General features: G+C 39.1%; 1 protein-coding gene across 1 annotated transcript in view; it reads right to left on the bottom strand.

Moving 5' to 3' along the window:
- clstn1 (calsyntenin 1) overlaps positions 1–26436 on the bottom strand; it is a 144586-nt gene that overhangs the window by 51228 nt on the left and 66922 nt on the right. The window contains exons 10-12 of the mRNA XM_002940310.5: positions 21441–21598; positions 18580–18728; positions 16709–16926 (exon numbers count right to left, since the gene is read on the bottom strand). Of these exons, the coding sequence (XP_002940356.2) occupies positions 16709–16926; positions 18580–18728; positions 21441–21598 (525 nt within the window). The remainder of the gene's footprint in view (positions 1–16708; positions 16927–18579; positions 18729–21440; positions 21599–26436) is intronic.

Here is a 26436-nt window from a genome sequence, read left to right as displayed (position 1 = left end):
GTGGTCTTTCCTGTCCACTAATGTTAAAGGAGAAGGAAATGTTAGGCACCCCCAAGTGACTTAAATCGCTTGCCTTTAACCCCGGGCTGGTGCCCCTGTTAAGAGAGAACTGCACTAGCCGGGGGTAGGAGCGAGCGGTTCCTTCTTCCGCGTTGGCGTGCTGCGCATGCACATTAGAGCGAAAAGCCGAACTTTAACAACAAAGTCGGATTTTCATTTTAATGCGCATGCGCCGGCCCAGGGAATTTGCCGCAGAAGAAACGTGGAAGAAGCAGGCGCTCACTACAGGTACCCCGGGCTGGTGCGGTTTTCTCCTAACAGGGGCACCAGCCCGAGGTAAAGGTAAGCTATTTAAGTCACTTGGGGATGCCTAACATTTTGGCACCCCCAAGCCTTTCCTTTTCCATTAAGAGCTGAATCGTCAGTATGCAGGTAGAAACAAGAGAATTGTACCCTATCTGACAATTATGCATTAACACACAGCCAATGTTGGGTGCCTTTAAAATTTTCAGACTTGCCTGACTAATGAGACGACAGATATCCAAAGCTTTTGCTGCTTTTTTTTTGCCTAAAAAATGTTATTGTAATTGTGAATAGCGCATTCACTAACCACACTGTGCGATCCCTTTTGTATGTTATTTTGGTGATTGCATTTTTGGTTTATATTTAGGGTGTTTTATGATAGTGTGTTATAAAATGTGGGGCATATAATGGGGTAAACTGAAAGCTTTGAGACAATTTTCACAGATTACATTAAAACCACTAAATTTAGCATAGCTTTGCCGTTTGGTGATTTGACCATTTTAGATTCGGCAGAACGTGTATTTTCTGAAAACATGAGGTTTTCTGTGGTTAGCTTACTTATTTGCCACTTTTACCACACATAAATTAGGTAGTATAAATTCCAGATACTTTGGTAATCCTATACACAATAGGTATTAAACTGATCAGTGGACCCTTGGCATTTATATTTAGGAAGTTTTAACTTGTTACCTAATGCTATGTGGGAGAAGATGCTTGAAATTTGAAGCTTTGAGAGGTATTTTATTAAAACCAGCAATTTTGGGAAAGCAGTTACTCAGTAGTTTGGTACTTTGGTCTTTACTTCAGAATGTTTTTTCTTGGTACCTAATCCTTTGTGGAAGATACTAACTTGCAAAGTGATTTTTCAGAATCTTCATAATTTTTAAATAAAAAATTAATTTATTTTTAATAATCAAAACTGCAAAGTTCAGAAAAGTCTTGATGTTTGGAACTTAGAAATAGAAAGACATGATTCCCCATTTTTGATCCCACAGGATGTGTACTTTTAAAAAAAAAAAAAAAATTGCATGGGGTAAACCTACTGTTTCAGGATTTTTGGCTTTGGAATCTAAACTATACTGCTGTAAGTTTTTGATCTATAGGAGGGAGAAATCTCCATAAAAACTACATATATCTGGTATTGGCACGTTCAAGAGACATGACGGTATTCAAATCAGTTGAATTTTTATGCATTAAAAAAAATATATTTTTCTGGTATAAATCCCTATAGCATTCAAAATCGCAGTTTTTTGGTATTTAAAGTTCTAAATCTTGTTCTAGAAGTGGAAATACACAAAAACTCAGGCAGATTAAGAAAGCTCGGGTTCTCATGAAAAAAAAGATGCAGATTTTTACTAGGTAAACTGGAACTCCCTCCATGAAAGGCCCCTAAAGTGAGGGAGCACAAAATGTTCAAAAAATATCTGACACTTAGTGGAAACAAAATGTGAAAACTTCTTGTAGAGGATCCCATTAGATTTTATTTTTGGAAAATCATGGTGTAGCACTAACATGTGCCCCCGTTTAATTCTTGACCCCCAGGCTCATGTCTTTGATATATGTGTTTTATTTTTCTTTTGGTTTTCGCCTCATTCTTATCCTTTTTCTCCTCTCTTACCACAGCAAGGATCATCATAACCAGACAATTCTATTGCTATGCTATAACTGCTTTCATATAACTTCCAAGTATTTCTTTTGTGATGTGCCATGTAACTAGCCATTCTTAGTTACTTATGTTTTAATACTACATGTCATTTAAACTATTAAACAATACAAATAGTTAAAAAACAAACTTGCCAATATCATGTTTAAGGCATGATACTGTAAACACAGACCCACTTTCCTCAGTATAACAATGCACTATGCATATAGAGCATTTGAAGAAGGAATCATTAATGTGGACCCTTAAATAAAGGTTACCCTATAACCACCTTTTTATTGCAGACCATAAAACTCCTTGATAATTACATTTTATTTAAAAGTTTTGATGTCACAAGCTTTAATACTTCAGTAACATATGCTAATATACAACAAAACACATAGGCACTTTAACATGTACAGTCTGGTGCACAGTACAGGGGGATCTACGGAAGAGCACTGGGGCCACCAAAAAATGCGTCCCCTGAAACCACGCATGAATCAAGACGTGGATAACATCGTAAAGAAATGTTTCAAAAAAAGGCTATAGTGGTAAGTTTTAAATGCTTAAAACTAAGAAGGTGGTAAAAAACACTAAGAATGAGCTCCTGATCTAAGAGAATCCCATTTGTAACAGTATATGATACCAATGCAAAGACACACAAACGGTTAATATTAAAAGCTTGAGGGAATATTACAATCAGACCCCAAGAATGCCAATTGGTTTACACAAACTCCCATGTTTTTGGATAGACAGGGGAAGAAATATTATGGAACATTTAAAAGGGTAGTTCATCTTTAAGTTAACTTTTAGTATGTTAGAGAATCTGCAATTTTAGCAACTTTTCAACTGGTCTTCATTTTTTATTTTGCATAGTTTTCTATGATTTCTTCTGATTCTTTCTGGCTTTCAAATGGGGGTCACTAACCCCGGAGTCAAAAAACTTGCTAAAATTTTATATTTTTTATTACTTTTTAATTATCATCATCATTCTAACTAGGCCATCTCCTCTGCATAATGCAGCTCATTCAAAGCAGTGCCTGAATGCTAGGGTAATTTGGACCACAGCAACCATAGAACTTCTGAAATTCCAAACAGAAAAGCTGCTGAACAAAATAAATAAATAATTAAAAAATCACAAATAATAACAAATTAAACCGAAGTGCAAACTATCTCAATATAGCACCCTCAACAACATACTAAAAGTTCATCTAAAGGTGAACAACCCTTTTAACCCTAAGTGCCAGCAGAATTTTACATTTCGGTTACCCACAGTGCCAGACGTTTTGTAAACATTCTGTGCTCTCTTCATTTTAGTGGCATTTGCTGCATACTTCTCAACATTTTTTGCTGCAAAAATTTTTTGACCATGCCCATTTTTGCGACCACTCCCCCTAAATGCCACTCCCATTTGACTACATTTGGCAAGTTATTTAAAGTTTGAACACTTTTCTGGGGGTTTTGGGGTCTTGTTGTATGTGTTATCACAGTTTTGTTAAAAAAGCTGAAATTGCCCTTTAAGCTGCAAGTCTCAGTTCCCCCAAGAGACCTGTTTAGCCTATTAGTTACAATTGTATCTAAGTGCAGGTGTAGCGTGTTAACTTTCTGGGCGCAAAGCATTACAGCAGAATACGGCATACTTTAGATTCCACAGCCAAAAATCCTGGAACATTAGGTTTACCCCAGGAAACCATATATTTTTTAAAAGTACACATTCTGCCAAATCCAAAATGGGTTATCACATTTTTCAACTCATAAGTACAGGGGTAAAAACGCACAAAAAAAATACTCTGACCCCACAAAACCATATATTTTTGGAAAGTACACATTCAAGGTGAATTTAAAATGGGTCCCATGTCTTTCTACTCCAAACTACAGAGTCGCAATGCTTTCCCTAAATTGGAGGTTTTGATAAAATACCTGAAAATCGCCTCTAATCTTCCACTTTCAAGCACCTATCTTCCACATAGTATTAATTACCAAGAAAAAACATCCTAAATTTGAAAGCCAAGGTTCCACTTAACAGTTTGATGCCCATTGTACATAGGATCACCAAAGTATCTGGCATTTAGAGACCCCAAAAAGAAGTTAGTGCATACATATTTCATGGCATATAAATGGCATATAAATCAGGGGGTGTATTTTTTGGTAGTAGAAATATAGTGGTAAAAGTTGAAAATAAGTAAGTTGACCCCAGAAAACCTCATTTTCAGAAAATACATATTCTGCCGCATGTAAAATGGGTAAATATGTCTTTGTACGGCAAAGCAAAGCTAAATGTAGCAATTTTTATGTAATTTCTGAAAATTGTCTCTAAGCTTGCATTTTCCCTATTCTATATCCTACATTTTGTAACCAACATAAAACATTCTAATTATGAACGCCAGTGGCCTACTGAACAGTTTGATACCCAATATGCATAGATATACCAAACTATGTGGCGTACAGAGGCACCCAAATGAAAATAGTGCATATGAATTTTCAGGTCTGACGCGCTGGCCACAGCAATATAAGCACCTGCTATGTTTATTATGTGCCATAAAACCCACTTAAAATACGGTGACCCTAGAAAACCATATATTTTCCAAAAGTACACATTCTGACAAAACAAAAATGGGTAAATACATCTTTCTACTGCAAACTACCAAACTATAAAGCTATGCTAAACATAACGGTTTTTATGAAATTTCTGAAAATTGCATTTTACCCCATTATATACCCCACATAATGTTTCATCATAAATCTTTCTGAATATGAACTTCAGGGGTCTACTGAACAGTTTCATGCCCAATATGCGCAGATTTACCAAACTATATGGTGTACAGAGACACTTAAATCGATATAGAGCAGACAAAATTTGCATGGGCAGAGACAAGTAACAAACGACAATGTGAAATACAATAAAATCTCTAAAATCCAAAAAAAACACTACAATCATTTTTTTTTTGCCTACTGTAATCTACCGTCAGAATCACAGTTTGAGTATTTTGGCTTGGGCAAATTAGTCTTACGGACAAAATCAAGCGAACAACACCTATGCAGAACTGAAAAAGCAATAAAATGGCTAAAAATGTCATAAAAACACCAAAATAACATATAAAAGGTATTGCGCAGTGCGGTTAGCAAATATGCTATCTGCAATGGCGATAAAACATTTTTTTCAGGCAAAAAAATGCAATAAAAAAATATATATATCCAGTGTGCAAGTGTGTGCTTATACTTGCCAAAATGCGTGTTGTGTGCTTGTGCAAGTAAGTTTTTTCTGAGGGTAAAGAAAAGGAAACATTACTTGTTGGATTCTCATACAAGATTAAATAACACTGCTACTGGTACATACCCCTGGCCCAAGTATGGACACTGCAGTAGAATAATCAGAGGTGTGAAGTAAACATCTGCCTTCTTCTTTTGCCAGCTTTCAAATGGGGTTCACTGACCCCAGCAGTCATTAAACTTTGGCTCTCTAAGGGCTCTGGCACACGGGGAGATTAGTCGCCCGCGACAAATCTCCCTGTTCGCGGGCGACTAATCTTCCCAGATTGCCATCCCACCGGCGAAAATGTAAGTCGCCGGTGGGATGGCACACGCTGCGCAGGCGATTTCGGCAGGGAACTACCTTGTCCCTGCACATTTTAATTCGTATAGACATTATTTTGGGGAAATAAAGTCCGCAAGCAACGCTGACATGCAGGATTTTTCTTGCCAAGGCTGCAGACACTTCTGTATTCGGGAGTAACCATATTAGTCTAAACAAACAAAGAAAAGGGAGCACTTCAAGGGTGTTATCTTAACCCTTTAAGTGCCAGCAGAGTTTCACATTTTGGTTCCCCCTGTGCCAGATGTTTTGTAAACATTCAGTGCTCTATCATTATAGGGGCATTTACTGGGGGAAGGGTAAAGTTTAGGTAGGCAAACTATACATTGTTTTTTTTCAGGAGAGCCAGAGCTTTTGTGTATTTCCACTTCTGGAACAAGATTTAGAGCTTGAAATACAAAAAAAAAAAAAAAAAAAAGAAAAATTTATATTTTTAATGATATAGGGATTTATACCAGAAACAAATTTTATTTTATGGACAAAAATTCAACTGATTTGGAAAGCCCCATGTCTCCTGAATGTGCCAATGCCTGATATGTATAGTTTTATGAAGATTTCTGACTTCTATAGATCAAAAACTCCCAGCATTAAATTAACAAATTTTCAAAACATTACAGCAGAATACGGCATACTTTAGATTTCAAAGCCAAAAATCCTGAAACATTAGGTTTACCCCACGAAACCATATATTTCCGAAAATACACATTCTGACAAAACAAAAATGGGTAAATACATCTTTCTACCACAAACTACCAAACTACAAAGCTATGCTAAAAAGAATGGTTTTTATAAAATTTCTGAAAATCGTCACAAAGCTTGCATTTTGCCCCATTATGTACCTCCCATTTCGTAACGTACCAACATAAAATATGAATGCCAGGGATCTACTGAACAGTTTGATGTCCAATATGCATAGATTTACCAAACTACGTTGTGTACAAAGCGAGCCAAATTGAAATACAGCAGAAAAAATGTCCATGTGCAAAGACAAGTAACAAAGAACAATGTGAAATGCAATAAACTTTCTAAAATCACCCAAACAATCATTAAAATCAATGTTTGTTTTTTTCCTAGTGATATCTGCAGTCAGAATCAAAGTTTGAGTATTCTGGCTTGGGCAAATTAGTTTTACAGACAAAGTCAAGCGAACAACAACTATGCATAACTGAAAATGAAATAAAATGGCTACAAATGCAATAAAATGCCTAAAAATGCACCAAAATCACAGAAAATGTAATAAAAACACCATTGCACAATACCAAATTGCAAAGCTTTCCTAAAGTTATTGGTTTTTATCACAATTTGAACGCCAGGGGTCCACTGATCATTTTGATGCCCAATATGTATAGGTTTACCTAAGTATGTGGCATGTAGGGTCCCAATGTGAACATACCCCCATATGATCTGTCAGTCATTTCAGCTCCTGCAAAATCAACACATTTACATTATTTTATGTGGGATAAAGCTAGTAAACAGTACACTCACCCCAGAAAGCCATATATTTTTAGAAAGTACACATTCCCCTGAATCTAAAATGGGTACCTCTGTCTTTCTACTTCATAGTACCAAGCCACAAAGGTTTCCTAAATTTGGCGATTTTAAGGACATTTCAAAATATCAACTCAAAGTTTCCATTTTGCAGCATCTTATCACCCACATAGTATTGGTTTTTATCAAAATTTGAACACCAGGGGTCCACTGAATAGTTTGATACCCAATATGTATAGGTTTACCTAAGTATGTGGCATGTAGGGGCCCCAATGTAACATAGTAAGTTAGGTTGATAAAAAGACGTTCGTCCATCACATCCAACCATAATGCCTATATATAACCTGCCTAACTTCTAGTTGATCCAGAGGAAGGCAAAAAACCCCATCTGAAGCCTCTCTAATTTGCTGCAGAGGGGAAAAAATTCCTTCCTGACTCCAAGATGGCAATCGGACCAGTCCCTGGATCAACTTACATAGTAACATAGTAAGTTGGGTTGAAAAAAGACATACGTCCATCAAGTTCAACCATAATGCCTATACCTAACCTGCCTAACTACAAGTTGATCCAGAGGAAGGCAAAAAACCCCATCTGAAACCTCTCTAATTTGCCTCAGAGGGGAAAAAATTCCTTCCTGACTCCAAGATGGCAATCGGACCAGTCCCTGGATCAACTTGTACTAAGAGCTATCTCCCATAACCGTGTATTCCCTCACTTGCTAAGAATCCATCCAGCCCCTTCTTAAAGCTATATAATGTATCAGCCAGTACGACTGATTCGGGGAGGGAATTCCACAACTTCACAGCTCTCACTGTAAAAAATCCTTTCCAAATATTTAAATGGAACCTCCCTTCTTCTAAACGGAGTGGGTGCCCTCGTGTCCGTTGGAAGGACCTACTGGTAAATAAAACATTAGAGAGGTTATTATATGATCCCCTTATATATTTATACATAGTTATCATGTCACCTCTTAAGCGCCTCTTCTCCAGTGTAAACAGACCCAACTTGGCCAGTCTTTCTTCATAACTGAGACTTTCCATACCCTTTACCAGCTTAGTTGCCCTTCTCTGGACCCTCTCTAACTCAATAATGTCCCGTTTGAGCACTGGAGACCAAAACTGAACAGCATATTCTAGATGGGGCCTTACCAGCGCTCTGTAAAGGGGAAGAATAACCCCCTCCTCCCGTGAATCTATACCCCTTTTAATACAGCTCAAAACCTTGTTTGCCCTTGCAGCTGCTGCCTGGCATTGCTTGCTACAGCCAAGTTTATTATCTACAAGGACTCCAAGGTCCTTCTCCATTATGGATTTGCCTAGTGCAGTCCCATTAAGGGTATACGGGGCTTGCATATTTTTACATCCCAGGTGCATGACCTTACATTTATCCACATTAAATCTCATCTGCCACTTAGCTGCCCAGATTGCCAGTTGGTCAAGATCCTGCTGCAGGGATGTCACATCCTGGATAGAATTGACTGGTCTGCAGAGTTTTGTGTCATCTGCAAACACTGATACATTACTCATAATACCCTCCCCTAAGTCATTTATGAACAAATTAAACAAAAGTGGACCCAGTACAGAACCCTGAGGGACCCCACTGAGAACCTTACTCCAAGTAGAGAATGTGCCATTAACAACCACCCTCTGTACCCGATCCTGTAGCCAGTTTTCTATCCATGTGCAAACGACTTCACTAAGACCAATAGACCTTAGCTTAGAAAGCAGTCGTTTGTGGGGAACGGTATCAAATGCTTTGGCAAAATCCAAATAGATTATATCTACTGCATCCCCACTGTCCAGCTTCTTACTTACCTCATCATAAAAAGCAATTAAATTGGTCTGACATGACCTGTCCTTCATAAAGCCATGCTGATTACTGCTCATAATGCCATTCTCCACTACATAATTTTGAATGTGATCCCTTAACAAGCCTTCAAATAACTTGCCCACCACGGATGTCAAACTTACAGGCCTATAATTGCCAGGCTGAGATCTTACTCCCTTTTTAAATATGGGAGTGACATTCGCCTTCTTCCAATCCCTAGGTACCATACCTGATGAGAGCGAGTCTGAGAATATCAGAAACAAGGGCCACTGCAATTCTGCCCCTAGCTCTCTCAGTACCCGAGGGTGTATTCCATCTGGCCCCGGTGCCTTGTTTACATTTATCGTGTGTAACCCTTTAAGCACCATATCCTGTGCCAACCACTGTATAGTTGGAGCTGAGGCAACAGTGAAGCTATTGGGTGGGACTTGGCCCACTGGCTCCTCTACTGTATACACAGAAGAAAAGAACTGGTTAAGCACATCTGCCTTTTCTGTATCCGCTGTAACCATATTGTTATTATAACTCAATGGGGCCACACCCTCAACCTGCATCTTTTTACTATTAATATACTTAAAAAACTTTTTGGGGTTAGTCTTGGCCTCGGCCGCGATGCGCTCCTCATTTTCTATCTTTGCCTTCCGGATTGCTGTTTTACAACACTTGTTATAGTGTTTATATTCATTAAACGCAGCTACTGTCCCCTCTGACTTATATTTCTTAAAAGCTTTCCTTTTTTTCCCTATTAACTTCTTTACCTCAGAGTTAAGCCACATAGGGTGATTCTTAACACTTCTACTTTTTCTTATTAATGGAATGAATTGAGAACAGTAATGATTTAATATCATTTTAAATGCCAACCATTTCTGCTCTGTATTTTTATCAGAAAACATAATGCCCCAATCTATGCCCTGAAGCGCTGCCCTTAAGGAGCTAAAATTTGCCTTCCTAAAATTCAGTGTCTTTGTTGCCCCCGTGTAAATTTGTTTCCTGCACCAAACATCAAATGAAATAACATTATGGTCACTATTACCCAGGGGTTCAACCACTTGCACATTTGCTATACGTTCTGGGTCATTAGAGATCACTAGATCCAATATAGCATGGTTCCTGGTTGGCTCCTCAACAACCTGTGACATAAAATTGTCGTGCAGCAAGTTTATAAACTTGTTCCCATTTACTGTCCTGGCAGTACTATTGCCCCAGTCAATATCAGGGTAATTAAAATCCCCCATTATTATCACTTGCCCCAACCTAGCAGCCTTTTCTATTTGCAACAGGAGCTGGGCATCCTCCTCTTCGCTTACATTAGGGGGTCTATAGCATACCCCTACAATTAGTTTGGTAGATTCTTTACTATCTGTGAGAAGCTCAACCCATAAGGATTCAGCTCCCTCTGTTCCCCCCATAACTTCCTCCTTAATATTTGCTTTTAAGTCGTGCTTAATGAACAGACACACTCCTCCTCCTTTTCTATTGCCCCTGTCCCTCCGAAACAATGTATACCCCCCAATATTAACTGCCCAGTCATGAGACTCATTCAACCAAGTTTCAGCAACACCAATCACATCATATTTCCGCTCCAATGCCAGTACCTCCAGCTCTCCCATTTTACCAGTCAGACTCCTTGCATTGGTAAACATACATTTAATACTGGTTCCGGCGTGAGAATGACGTGTAAACAACTTATGGGCCTCCCTGCCATTATCAGTATCCCGAAGCAAGTCTCCTCCCCCAATTTCCCTTACTATGCCCACTACCTCATCTATCCTGTCTACCACAGAATTTCCCGCTGCACCCTCCCCCCCCACTCCTAGTTTAAAATCTCCTCCAACCCTCTAGCCATCTTTTCCCCCAAAGCAGCTGCCCCATCATCATTGAGGTGTAGCCCATCCCTGGCAAAGAGCCTGTAGCCGATTGAGAAATCAGCCCAGTTCTGGAGAAACCCAAAGCCCTCCTCCCTGCACCAATCTCTCAGCCACGCATTAATCTCCCTGAGCTCCCGCTGCCTTCTTAATGTTGCTCGTGGCACAGGTAATATCTCTGAGAAAATTACCTTGGAAGTCCTCGCCCTCAACTTTGCACCTAGCTTTTTAAAATCGTTCTTGAGGACTTCCCCCCCTCCTCTAACTTTGTCATTGGTACCTATGTGTACCAAGACCGCCGGGTCTTCCCCAGCCCCTCCCAACAATTTGTCCACTCGTTCCACCACATGCCGAACCCTAGCACCAGGCAAGCAACACACAGTTCGGCATGCAGGGTCTTTGCGACAAATTACCCTATCCACCTTTCTAATAATTGAATCCCCTACAACTATAACCTGCCTTCCCTTCCTAGCACTACTCCCCCCACCTGTATTAGAGGTGCCGGCTCCCAGGGTGCTCTGAGAGTCAGCCTGCTCCATACATGCTAGCTCAGAGCTGCCTTCCCCAGCATCTTCACCTAACGCGGCAAATCTGTTGGTTTGTACAAGCTTTGAACCAGCCCCCCTACCCTTGTGTCCCCTACTTCCCCTCTTAACTGTTACAAATTTGTCTCCCTCATTAACCTCCACTGTCCCTTTCCCCCCCCCCACTACACCGGCCCCTGCCAGTGGTTGCTCAGTGAGCCTCCTGTTCTCCCCCATGCTTGCAGCTGCCCTCAGTGCTGCCAGTTCCCCCCTTAGATTCTGCACCTCAGATTCCAAGAGGAAAACCCACCTGCATCTCTCACAAGTAAATGCTGCATGGAACTGCTGCTCCAGGACCACATACATGCGACAAGATGCACACTGAGTAACACCAGCAATCATACTGCAACTCATATTGCAACTGGGTACTTACAGTCTCCCGAGTGCAATCCCTTGTATAGTGCCTTTTAAGTTTCAAACGCCTTTTTTGTTTTTAACGCCTGCTATACACTTAAATCTATATGCAACACTTTAGATTACATGCAACTCTCGCTAGCAGCTCCCAAACTCGCTGTTCAGTCAGAAACTTATTGAGGTTCAAACCAAACAGCCAAATGTCTGTTGAGAATTTACCAGATTTACTCCACCCCCTTAATTAGTATGCTCAATCAGCCAGGTAGCACTTACAAGTCACACAGCAGTTAGTTAATTGCACTTACTTTCTCCTTTCAACCAGCACTCCCAGCATGCACAGTAAACCCCAAACGCCTTTTTTGTTTTTAACGCCTGCTATACACTTAAATTTACATGCAACACTTTAGATTACATGCAACTCTCGCTAGCAGCTCCCAAACTCGCTGTGCAGTCAGAAACTTATTGAGGTTCAAAAACTTGTACTAAGAGCTATCTCCCATAACCCCGTATTCCCTCACTTTCTAAGAAGCCATACAGCCCCTCCTTAAAGCTACGTAATGTATCAGCCAGCACAACTGAATATTTAAACGGAATCTCCCTTCTTCTAAACAGAGTAGGTGCCCTTGTGTACGTTGGAAGGACCTACTGGTAAATAAGACATTAGAGAGATTATTAAATGTTCCCCTTATATATTTATACTTAGTTATCATGTCACCTCTTAAGGGCCTCTTCTCCAGTGTACTTGGCCAGTCTTTTTTCATAACTGAGACTTTCCATACCCTTTACCAGCTTAGCTGTCCTTCTCTGGACCCTCTCTAATTCAAAAATGTCCCGTTTGAGCACTGGAGACCAAAACTGAACAGCATATTCTAGATGGGGCCCTTCCAGCACTCTGTAGCAAGCTGCTGCCTGGCATTGCTTGCTACAGCCAAGTTTATTATCTACAAGCACTCCAAGGTCCTTTTCCTTTATGGATTTGCCTAGTGCAGTCCCATTAAGGGTATAAGTGGCTTGCATATTTTTACATCCCAGGTGCATGACCTTGCATTTATCCACATTAAATCTCATCTGCCACTTAGCCGTCCAGATTGCCAGTCGGTCAAGATCCTGCTGCAAGGATGCCACATCCTGGATAGAATTGACTGGTCTGCAGAGTTTTGTGTCATCTGCAAATACTGATACATTACTTATAATACCCTCCCCTAAGACATTTATGAACAAGTTAAACAAAAGTGGACCCAGTACAGAACCCTGAGGGACCCCACTGAGAACCTTATTCCTAGTAGAGAATGTACCAATAACAACCACCCTCTGTACCCGATCCTGTATCCAGTTTTCTATCCATGTGCAAACGACTTCACTAAGACCAATAGACCTTAGTTTAGAAAGCAGTCGTTTGTGGGAAACGGTATCAAATGCTTTGGCAAAATCCAAATAGATTATATCTACTGCATCCCCACTGTCCAGCTTCTTACTGACCTCATCATAAAAAGCAATTAAATTGGTCTGACATGACCTGTCCTTCATAAAGCCATGCTGATTACTGCTCATAATGCCATTCTCCAGTACATAATTTTGTATGTGATCCCTTAACAAGCCTTCAAATAACTTGCCCGCCACGGATGTCAAACTTACAGACCTATAATTGCCAGGCAGAGATCTTACTCCCTTTTTAAATATAGGAATGACATTCGCCTTCTTCTAGTCCCTAGGTACCATACCTGATGAAAGAGAGTCTGAGAATATCAGAAACAAGGGCCACTGTAATTCTGCCCCTAGCTCCCTCATTACCCGAGGGTGTATTCCATCTGGCCCAGGTGCCTTGTTTACATTTATCTTGTGTAACCCTTTAAGCACCATATCCTGTGTCAACCACTGTGTAATTGGAGCTGAGGCAACAGTGCAGCTATTGGGTGGGACTTGGCACTCTGTACTGTACCTCTACTGTATACACAGAAGAAAAGAACTGGTTAAGCACATCTGCCTTTTCTGTATCCGCTGTAACCATATTGTTACTATAACTCAATGGGGCCACACCCTCAACCTGCATCTTTTTACTATTAATATACTTAAAAATCTTTTTGGGGTTAGTCTTGGCCTCTGCCGCAATGCACTCCTCATTTTCTATCTTTGCCTTCTGGATTGCTGTTTTACAACACTTATTATAGTGTTTATATTCATTAAACACAGCTACTGTCCCCTCTGACTTATATTTCTTAAAAGCTTTCCTTTTTTTCCCTATTAACTTCTTTACCTCAGTGTTAAGCCACATAGGGTGATTCTTAACACTTCTACTTTTTATTATTAATGGAATAAATTGAGAACAGTAATTATTTAATATTTTAAATGACAACCATTTCTGCTCTGTGTTTTTATCAGAAAACATAATGCCCCAATCTATGCCCTGAAGTGCTGCCCTTAAGGAGCTAAAATTTGCATTCTTAAAATTCAGCGTCTTCGTTGCCCCAGTGTAAATTTGTTTCCTGCACCAAACATCAAATGAAATAACATTATGGTCACTATTACCCAGGGGTTCAACCACTTGCACATTTGCTATACGTTCTGGGTCATTAGAGAACACTAAATCCAATATAGCATGGCTCCTGGTTGGCTCCTCAACAACCTGTGACAAAGTTGTCATGCAGCAAGTTTATAAACTTGTTCCCATTTACTGTCCTGTCAGTACTATGGCTCCAGTCAATATCAGGATAATTAAAATCCCCCATTATTATCACTTGCCCCAAACTAGCAGCCTTTTCTATTTGCAACAGGAGCTGAGCCTCCTCCTCCTCAATTACATTAGGGGGTCTATAGCATACCCCTACAATTAGTTTGGTAGATTCTTTACTATCTGTGAGAAGCTCAACCCATAAGGATGCAGCTCCCTCTGTTACCCCCATCACTTCCTCTTTAATATTTGCTTTTAATTCTTGCTTAACGAACAGACACACTCCTCCTCCTTTTCTACTGCCCCTGTCCCTCCGAACAAGTTAAACAAAAGTGGACCCAGTACAGAACCCTGAGGGAATGTACCATTAACAACCACCATCTGTAACCGATCCTGTAGCCAGTTTTCTATCCATGTGGACATACCCCATATGATCTGTTATTTCAGCTTCTGCAAAATCAACACATTTACATCCTTTATGTGGGATAATGCTACAAAAAAGTACACTCACCCCAAAAAGCCAATACACCATCCCCTGAATCTAAAATGTGTACCCATTTCTTTTTACTCCAAAGTGCCAAGCCACAAAACTTTCCTGAGTTTGACGATTTTTATGAAATTTCCAAAAATCCCCTCAAAACTTCAAATATGCAGCATCTTATTTTCTACAGGTCATTAGGTACCAAGATAAAACACCCTAAATATGAACACCATAGGTCTACTGAACAGTTTGATGCCCACTGTTTATCAAAGCACATGGCACTTAGAGACCCCCAAATATACCTTGTGCACACTAATTTCATGGCTTACCTTTACCTAATTCACAAACACATGGCAGGTTTATGAGGGGTAGGAGCTGTAGAAATGTAGGGTGACTCCTGAAAACCATATACAGGTATGGGACCCATTATCCAGAATGCTCAGGACCAAGGGTATTCTGGATAAGGGGTCTTTCCGTAATTTGGAACTCCGTATCTTAAGTCTACTAAAAAATCAATAAAACATTAATTAAACCCAATAGGATTGTTTTGCATCCAATAAGGATTATTTATATCTTAGTTGGGATCAATTACAAGGTACTGTTCTATTTATACAGAGAAAAAGGAAATCAGTTTAAAATTCTGAATTATTCTAGTAAAATGGAGTCTATGGGAGATGGGCTTTCCGTAATTCGGAGCTTTCTGGATAACGGGTTTCCGGATAAGGGATCCCATACCTGTACCGTATTTTCCGGCGTACAAGACGACTGGGCGTATAAGACGACCCCCAACTTTAATTCAGCCAACTTAAATTTTAAGCCAAGGACCAGTTTAATATCCCAAGGCAGTGTGCATAGTGAGTCAATGGCGCGTCTCAGACTTGCCAGGTCTGTCACAGGCAGCATTCGATATTGTTTTACTCTGTATCATAAGAATGGGCTTGGAGTTATTTTTACACAGTTCCAACAAAGGACTTGTTTGATAACTTAACTATGGACAATTTGGTTGAGTAAAGGTTAGCCCTTTTTACAATCTAAAATAATCTAACAATTATTTGTTATGTAACATTGTTTTATGTTATAAAAACCAAGTAAAATTAAAAGTAAAACATGTTATTTGCATAAGTATTCATTTCTATGCTTTGACATTTAAAAAACTTCCAATAATACTGTATGTTCTCAACTGGATTTAAATCAAGGAAATAACAGGGCTATTTTAGGACATTTACTACTTGTTTTTGAAGCATAGTTTTGCCTTGTGTTTGGTATCACATTATTACTGAAAACTGGGCTTTCGCCCATTCTTCTCTATGATGTTTAAAACTTTTTTACATGGTGACCAACTCTTAGGGAGATGGCACAGAGGGAAATTAGTCGCCCGCAGTTGAATCTGCGCTACTGCGGGTGACAAATCCCCCCACTGTTTAACATTGCGATCACTTAGCAATTGCAGAGGTCTGGCTTAATCGTGTGAAAATGCCTCCCTTCACATTTTCCTGCGATTAAGTCTGATACCTGTGAGTGCTAAGTTTTACTTGTGGCGATCGTCGTGTTATTCAATGGCATGTTGTTCTTGGAAACCACAGTAGTGCAGATTTAACCGTGGGCACAGTAGTGCAGATTTAAATGCAAAATAATTAATAAGGAATTATTTTAATTTACAATGCAACTCATTTGAACTCACAAACTATGTAGTCTGTCTAAGCTAATCTTTCCTATAACAAATACTGAAGTCCTTATTGACACAAATATCATACTTGCAGTGCATTAAAGTAAAAAAAAATCAGACAGAACAAAATATTAGTGTAGAATTTATTTAGCAAAATTACAAAATAAGTCAGTTATCTAAATACTTTTCCAAAGCAATGTGTCCGAACCAGGATGCACATTATATAGTCAGCTCAACTCACCTGTAGGATCTTCTCCATCACTTTCTATCTCTCTTGTAATTGTGCTGATTATATGCAACTCAGGGAACAGAGGCACCCCTCCATTACTCTCAAATTCTGAGGCAGAACGAGCAAAGTGGTCTATGCCTTTTATACTGATCCTGGGCTCCTCTGGCTGCAAGACTATGATATAACCTTCTACATCTGGTATGGTAATGCATGTCTCCTCATTGAAGCATCTACATAAAAATATAAATAAGGGTCACAAAGGCACATTTCGTAATAATATACTATTTAAACTGCTGATTTAGAAGTTATACAATTTTAATAATGTATTTATTTTTATTTTTTTTGCATATTGCTTATTGTCCCACTTCTAGTGTTCTGACGCATGTTACCATAGGGCAACTTGCTTTTGCAAGTTGTCTCATAGATTTTTTGGTATCATTAAACAATTGTAATTTGTTAGGGACACATTTTTGCAACAGCATCTTATGTTATACCATTCTTTGGCTTCAGAAATAAAGAGTCTCTCAAGATAAGACTAAAGGTACAGGTTTATCTATTCAAAACCCAAAAGTGAAAGAGTAAACTTAAACTCCTGTGAAAAGATGTGACATTTACAATTATCACACTGCTTAGTCCTTCTTGATTTTGCAACAACACACTGACTTCAAAAACACTCAATGTTTAAACACTGAGTAACAAATACCAGTATAACAAATAGTGCAGAGCCCTTCTGCCAACCCAATAGTGTACAGAATTCAATGAAGGCCACGGCCTTAAAGAATAAGTAAACCTTTTTTTTTTCTATCAGTAAAATTACTCTAAACAGCCTCCAGAATTACCTACCTTTGTCCCAGCATTCTCTCTGACCTGGTTCCGCAGTTAGAAGTTGATAGTTTTTCTTTGCTTTCTTGTGCAGAGTGAAGCCCCGCCCCCACTTCCTGTTCAGTTCTCTCTTCAATTCGACTACCTGTAGTCCACCTGGAGAGCCTTCTGTGCATGCCTGGAGGCAGCAAGAGCCAGTTTGTGCATTAGCAGGGTTTTTTTTTTTTTATGAGAGACCTGAACAGGAAGTGGGGGCGGGGCTTCACTCCGCACAAGTTACTGATAGAAAAAAAAAGGTTTACTTATTCTTTAAGAACGCTTTATGCGAATTATGTGTTGGCGAAAGACTAATTGATTTTAGCAGAATTTTAATGACAAAATTTGGCATAATAAGATTTTAGGGGGTGACCTAGTTTAATTGTACGAATATTCTCCTCACTTTTAATCTTTCTCATTTGATCTTATCTCTGTTTTCAAGTAATTAAATGAATTTTTGTTGAAGCATTGGCACTTTTCACAATGCAAAGCAAATTAATTTTTGATTACGTAAGAAGATTCTTAATTCATAGACTGACTATTCTATCAATTTTTTTATTACCTAATTAGTGATTCATTCGCAAGTTAATGAATTGACTTAAATGGGAATTATCATTAGTACTAGCACTTTACTGAATGCTGTACACTACTCGGTTGGCAGAAGGGATTTGCACTATTTGTGTGTTGTTGCTTAATCGACAACGACTAAGCAGTGTCATAATTTTAAATTTCACATCTTTATTTTTTAGTCAAATACTAAGCACTTTCTATGCCAGCTGTTGTTGCAAAATTCACAGGGGGTTAAGTGACTCTATTCACTGACTATATTCATATTAGTTTTGTGGATTGCCAAGCACAATCTTGTGGGAGCTACAGCAAGCATGTATATGATTAAACCAGCGTTGGCATTTTTTTCCCACAATAATTCCCACAATAATTAAAAACATTCTAGCTTGACTCTGCCTTGAACTTTAAGTGCATTATTTCTGTGTGTTTGGTATAACTTAAAAAGAACATATATATACCTTACACTGGTGGTGATTGTAAACCGCCTCATTCCAGGAGTGGGAAACTGGCGTGAATTGACATAGGAAACTTGCTGCATTGCCTGGTCACATTTATCAATTTCATTTCCTTCCAATGTCACATCAGAACGACTGGTGTTTAAGTTGATCTATGACATTATATAGAAAAGAAACATTATATATATATATATATATATATATTTTTTTTTTTTTTTTTAAATGAAGCATTTCAAAGACTTAGCAGACCAGTGCCATTTTATTAGTTGAATAAAGCTAGTATGCCATTTTCCAATTAACTTTTTCAATGCTAGTCAATATAGACTATTTGTACATGCTTTATGTCAAGCTTGGTATAGTGGCAGTATCCTGCAATACATAAGAGCTAATTTTCTATAAATAATAGTGCAAGTGCCGGAGTGCTAAGGAGCACAAATGTATGCCACTTATAGCCCATACACTAAAGACAATTACCACTAACCATATAAAGCGCAAACTTTCTCCATACATGGCAGTGGATTGAAAACAATGCACAAAGAAGGGGGATGCCAAAGGGAACCGCATACAGAAATGGCAAAAATGTTTGTGCTCCAATCCTAAATGAGTTGTGTAAGAGAGAGAGGTGTGATGTCTATAAGAAGCATTAGGGGTTAGCATGGTGCTTTGGACTTTTATGGGTCAGTGACATTATGAGGCATACCCTTTTGACTAGCTTTTGGCAAAATACAGCTTTTTTAAAAAAAAAAAAAAAAAATTCAAATTTTAACACAAATCAAAGTCTCATATAAACCACATTTTTCTAACTAAAAATAGAATTTTCCTAGCCTTTATATTTCAGAATTATTTTATATTTCAGAATTAGCTAAGTAAATTAATACCACATATTCAAAGAGTACCAAAAATTAGAATACAATAATAAAAACATGCAATGCAGGTAGGGACTGTGAAAAAGGGTCAGAATCCTGTCTTTTATCAGGAGTGGTCTTATATGTTAATTTGGCTTGAGGCTGCCAAGAGGATTTGAATGTCCTGCTTCAACTATAACATTGAGACCTCAAGGACTAACACCAGGAGCACTCCTGCTATGAAACAAGTTGTCAACTTTGCCTTAGGCGGCAGTGCACAACAGGTTACTAGGGGCAACAAAAATCCACTCCTGCTACCTTTAAGAGGCAAGTTCCATTGTCTAAACTGAAAAAATGGCTTGTCTAGTGCAGTCTGTGCAATTGCAATCTTTGGAAGATCATTTATACCTGGTAAGAGAACTGGCTTAACAATAAATTACAAAGAGTAGTGGTTAATGGAAAAAGTTTAACTGTTGGAGCAGTGTTACAAGAGTGGCATAGGAATTTGTCTTTGCTATCTGTAAAAATATATAAAGGGACCAAATAATAAACTCCCTGTTGCTTTATCTACACAAGGGTATACATTCCGATAAGAAGAAGGGAGGTTTCATCTTAATATTCCAATAATAAATAATTAAATTAAGAGCTCTGAAGTTGTGGAATTTGCTCCCTGAATCAGCTGTATTGGCAGATACATTAGATAGATTTAAGAAGCTGTTGAATGGCTTTTTAGCAAGTGAGGAAATATGGGATACTGAAAATAGCTCTTAGCACAAAGATTATCCAAGGACTGGTCTAAGTACCATCTTGGAATCAGAAAGTAAATTTAAAAACATATCATTAGGATCCTCTAGTAGGCTTTTTAGAATGCCATCCCATGAGAACACTTACCATAGCCGGTCTGCCTGTAAACTTTTTAATGTTTATTTCTGACTGCACAGCAATGTAGTTTATCTTCTCTCTGAGGTTTTAAATACTAACTCCTGAAAGTTCCAGTTACACTGAAAAAGCTTTCATGAACAGATTGTATATTTTGAGTTTTATGTCTGGGGTGTGTTTTTTTCCTGGTTGTCTTCCTGTGTGTTTGTTTGTGCCTGTCTTTGTCTCTGTGCCTCTGTGTTTGTATACAAGCTCTGTGCATTAGCCAGCATGCCGCAGAGGTTACTACTTTTCCCTCTGATACTTACAGGTAAGGAAGCTTTAGATCTAAGGTTACTATTAGGTTTTCCTTGTAACAGAGGAATCTCTTTAGCTGGTAAACTGTATGCCCCCCTCACTCATCCCCCATGACCCCTTGCTAATCCCACTGCCAGGTCTACACTAGCTCTCCCATAATACTCTAGCTCAACCCCCCCCACACCTTCCCCCGCAACTGACTGCTAAGTCTGCTTAACTGAACAAACTATGATGTCATGTTTGGGGCCATTTTTGAAAGGGGAAATGAATGTCACACTTTTCACTTTTGTCCTTGATAAATGCCCTAATGTGGGCTGAAACATTGGATACACAAGTATGCTAAATAAAAAATACTGATTCACACGAAATGTGCCATATGAACCTTTTTATAATATAAATTGACCAAGCACTGGTGATTGTGCAAGACCAGATTGAGTATGACACTTTCGAAAGTTATAACTACAGGGAACAGCACTCAGGTCTTGATAAATAAGTTTTATTTAACTAGCAGCCCTAGGGCTACAAGACCTGTTTAGTGCTGTACTTTGAACTTAAATTGATGTTAAAAGTTCATACTGTGCTTTATAACATATAGGTAATTATCTGACTTGAACAGCATGCTGCATGTTATCACTGGCCAGTGCTGCCTTCTGGGTGTGCTCCAATCAGGGGACCCATGGCAAAGGGGCCAAAGACCCAAAAGTACAGATTTGTGGGTCACAAATGTGTCAAAGCTTGTAGGGAGTGGGCCGAGATTACGAAGACCATGGGTGGGATTTATTTACTCTTATAAATATGCCTAATCGTGTTCCAAGCAGTTGTGCACAATTTGTGCTGCCTTACCTTTACAGCTTCCCCAATTCCATCCACAGTGTGCAATTCCAATCCCTCTTTGCAGGTATATAAACAATCTATAACTTTTTTGTTCTCCAGTTTCCCTGAATGGATCATTAGTCCTGCAAGGTTTCCACTGAAGAATTGACCCATCTGTCTTTCATCACCTTCAGAAAATAAAAGGAAAAAAAATGAAGCATTACATTGTTACATAATTCCATCAAGTTCAACCCTTCCAAGTAAACGCAGCACACGCAACCTATACTTACCAATCTATACACTTGCATACATAAACTATATATATACAAACATTAATACTAATGTAGATAATCAGTATCACAGTAGCCTTGGATATTATGCTTCTTCAAGAACTCATCCAGGCCCCTCTAAAAGGCATTAAAAGAATCTGCCATTACAACATCACTAGGTAGGGAATTCCACAACCTCACTGCCCTCACCGTAAAAAACCACCTACGCTGTTTCAAATGGAAGCTCTGTTCCTCTAATCTAAACGGGTGGCCTCTAGTGCATTGATTGTTTTTATGGGAAAAAAGAACATTCCCTATCTGCCTATAATCCCCTCTAATGTACTTGTACAGAGTAATCATGTCCTCTCGCAAGCGCCTCTTTTCCAGAGAAAACAACCCCAACCTCGACAGTCTAACCTCATAGCTTAAATCTTCCTTCCCCTTTACCAGTTTAGTTGCACGTCTCTGCACTCTCTCCAGCTCATTATTATCCTTCTTAAGGACTGGAGTCCAAAACTGCACTGCATACTCAAGGTGAGGCCTTACAAGAGACCTATAAAGAGGTAAAATTATGTTTTCATCCCTTGAGTCAATGCGCTTTTTTTTATATAAGACAGCACTTTATTTGCTTTAGTAGCCACCGAATGACACTGCCTGGAATAAGACAACTTATTATCTACAAAAAACCCCAGATCCTTCTCCATTAAGGATACCCCCAACAAACTACCATTTAGTAGATAGCGCACGTTTATATTATTTCTACCAAAGTGCATAACCTCATTTTCCAGTTTGCTGCCCAGTTTTCCAGTAAAGCGGCAGAATCCTGCACAATTTAGTCTCATTGGCAAAAATAGAAACAGTACTTTCTATGCCCACCTCCAGGTCATTAATAAACAAGTTAAAAAGCAAAGGACCAAGGACTGACCCCTGTGGTACTCCACTAACCACATTAGTGCAATTAGAAAATGTTATATTTACCACCACTCTTTGTAATCTATCCTTCAGCCAGTTCTCTATCCAATTACAAATATTATGTTCTAGGTCAATATTCCTCAATTTTATCATTAACCTTCTGTGAGGCACTGTATCCAAGTAGATGACATCAACTGCCATTCCAGCATCGAGGTTCCTGCTCACCTCCTCATAAAGGCGACTAAATTAGTCTAGCAAGATCTGTTACGCATAAAACCATGCTGGCACAAACTTATAGTATTGTGAACTGCAATGTATTCAAGTACTCTATCCCTTATTACCCCTTCCAAAAGCTTTCCTACTACCGATGTCAGACTAAGAGGCTAAGAACAGGATCCCTTTTTAAATAACGGCACCACATTAGCAATTCGCCAGTCTCTCGGCACCATACCAGACCTCAAAAAATCCTGAAAAATTAAGTAAAGAGGCTTGGTAATCACAGCGCTAAATTTGTTTAATACCCAGGGATGAAAACCATCCAGTCCTGGACCTTTGTTTACCTTTACATGTTCAAGTCTCTTTTGAATTTCCTCCCGAGTGACCCATGCGTCAGTAGCCAAATTACTAGAACTGGGCATATTAAAAGGGAAGCCTTCATTAGCTGGCTCCTCAGATGTATAGACAGATGAAAAATAAGAGTTCAAAATTTCTGCTTTTTTCCCTGTTCTCATCAACCAACTTACCCTCCCCCCCCCTTATAATAAGGTTCCCACCCCTTCTTGCTTCATTTTTTTACTATTTACATAATTAAAAAATAATTTTGGATTATTTTTACTCCTAACTGCAATACCTAACTGCAAATCTCTATTTTAGCTTGCCTGATTTTTTGCATGCTTTATTTGCTTCCTTGTAGTTTCCACTGTCCCAGCTCATTTGAATGCTTTAAAAGCATGTTTTTTCTTACCAACCTCAACACTAACACTTTTATTCAACCATAAAGGTTTTGCTTTTCGATGCCTCTCCTTGCTTACCAGGGAAATATACTGATCTGTATACTTGCAAAGCAATGTTTTAAAGATGTTCCATTTTCCTACTGAGGAGGAAAGACTAAAATGTGCACTTTAAAGGAGAAGGAAAGCCCAGCGTACCTGTAGCAAACGCTTCCTCGTTTCTCCTGTAGCAAGATCCCTGGGCCGGCGCATGCGCATTAGAGTGAAAAACTGACTTTCTTGTTAAAGTTCGGCTTTTCACTCTAATGCGCAATGCGCCAACATGGGCTGGTGCTGTTTTCTCCTAACAGGGGCACCAGCCCAGAGTACAATGTAGGCGATTAAAGTCACTTGGGGGTGTGTAACATTTTGGCACCCCCAAGTGACTTAGGCTTTCCTTCTCCTTTAAAGTGCACATTTTAGTCTTTCCTCCTCAGTGGACCTGCAATTTATTTGCTATTGACTCGGTTATTTTAGTGCCATCCCACTATTCCTAAAAACTATAAATTAACAACTTAGCAGCATGTACTAACAACCCACAAGACCAAACATCACTTTCACAGTGAATTCTTTATTTCATTCTCCTTTAAATGGGCGTTATTGGAGAATATAGCATACCTCCCAATATTTGAAAAAAAAAAAAAAAAAAGTAATGGTGAAATGGTGAAATTTTTTTGCCATGCCCATTTGTGCAACCATACCACCTAAATACCACTCCCATTTTACAAAATTTGGCAGCCTATTTAAAGTTTGAACACATTTCTGGGGGTTTTGGGGTCTTGTTTTATCTGTTATTACAGTTTTGCTAAAAAAGGTGAAATTGCCCTTTAACATACAAGTCTCAGTTCCTCTAAAACAGGGGTCCCCAACCGCCGGGCTGCGGTCTGCTTTGAAGAGGGCCGCCTCTGTTCCCGGGCGCAGCGAATATGCGCCGTACATGAAGCGTTGCGCTTATAAACGCACAAATAAATGCCCTGCTCGTAGAACAACAGGGTAAATGCGCTGCGCGTTTAAAGGCGCGGATTAACGCGCCACACATATAATGACGCGGATAAGCGCCACGCATATAATGACGCGGATAAGCGCCGCGCATATAAAGTCCCGCCCCCCACTGGTCCTTGGAAAAATTTTCCTGCTTCACACTGGTCCCTGGGGGAAAAAAGTTTGGGGACCACTGCTCTAAAAGACCTGTTTATCGTATTAGTTACAATTGTATTCAAGTGCAGGTGTTGCCTGTTAAGTAAAAACCTACTTATCTAATTAAGCTTGAGAAACTTTGATCTCCTGCACTGAATGCCAAAAAAGATACAATGGGATATGAGGGACTTTTCAATAAGAATCCAGGACTGCAGGCTGAGCTGTTAAAATCAGGACCGCAAAATTCCCGCAAAAATCTGGAAAGTTGGAAGGTAAGATTTAGTAATAATTATTGAGGCTGTTAACATAGATGGAGGGTCATATTTTTGTTTGAGAAGGGTAAAGTTGTCATACTTAGGATTACCAACTGATGAGCCTGCAGCATAAATGCAAACTTGTGATGCTTAAAGGAACAGTAACACCAAAGTATGAAAGTGTATAAAAGTAACGAGAAAGGGAAGTTTGGGAACAAACTTCATGTTGGTTTGAAAAATGTGAAGTCACTGAATTAAATCTGATCTGTTGTTGGCTCTGCCCACTTTTTCTAACCTTGGACCACAAAAACTGTGCAAAGTTTGGGTTTTAATAGTGTCTGAATGACAGCAATTCACTTCCCCTGGAAGTCAACGAGTGACATCTGATTGGCGGTTGGTGGCTCCACCCACTTTTTCTAACATGGAACTGCAGTTACCCAGTGATTAACTGCAAAGCTTAGGGACCCTAGGATTAATAGTTAAAAAAAACGGCAGCAGTTTAAATTTAAACCAATAAAACCCAAAAGGCAAATTGTGATTGGTGGTTGGTGGTGTGGGTGTGCCCTCTTTTTCTAACCTTGAGTTGAAGTCACTCAGTGACAAACAGTGGGCACCCTGGCATAAATAGTGTGAGAATTACAACATTTTACATTTAAACCAATAACATTTAATGGATGAAATCTGATTGGCTGTTATTGGGACAACCCACTTTCTTATTTTTGAACTGCAGTCCCCCAGTGACCAACTTTGCAACGTTTGGGGACTCAGGCATAAAAATTGTGGGACTAACAGCATTTTACATTTCACCATTTTAAATAGGTGAAATGAGATTAGCTGTTGGTGGCTCCGTCCATGTTTTCTAATTGTGAACAGCAAATAACCAGTGACAAACTTTGGAAAATTTAACAACCCTGGAATTAATACTTAAATAATGGCATCAGTTTAAATATAACCCAATGAAATTTAATGGGTGGAAATGGATTTGCTGTTGGTGGCTCCACCCACTTTTTCTAATCCTGAATATGTGGTCAGCCAGTGACTGACTGTGCAATTTTTGGGAACCCTGACATAAATAGTGTGAGAAAGGCAGCATTTTAAATTTAAAGAAAACAAAATTCAATAGGTGAAGTCTGATTGGCATTTGACATTTGATTGGCTTTTTTTGGGCCCTCCCACTTTGGGGTCATCCAACAAATGTTGCTGTTTAAGCTGAAGTTGAAGAACAGTATGTTGGGTTTTTCAACCCAACATAATAACCTTGTACCGACTACAACCAAAGTACAACTACACTCACCAAAAGGATTATTAGGAACACCTGTTCAATTTCTCATTAATGCAATTATCTAATCAACGAATCACATGGCAGTTGTTTCAATGCATTTAGGGGTGTGGTCCTGGTCAAGACAATCTCCTGAACTCCAAACTGAATGTCAGAATGGGAAAGAAAGATGATTTAAGCAATTTT

The sequence above is a fragment of the Xenopus tropicalis genome, chromosome 7 (assembly GCF_000004195.4).
Source record: "Xenopus tropicalis strain Nigerian chromosome 7, UCB_Xtro_10.0, whole genome shotgun sequence".
In the NCBI taxonomy this organism is placed as follows: domain Eukaryota; kingdom Metazoa; phylum Chordata; class Amphibia; order Anura; family Pipidae; genus Xenopus; species Xenopus tropicalis.
The sequence above is the reverse complement of the archived record's forward strand: the minus strand, read 5'-3'. Positions and strand labels throughout refer to the sequence as shown.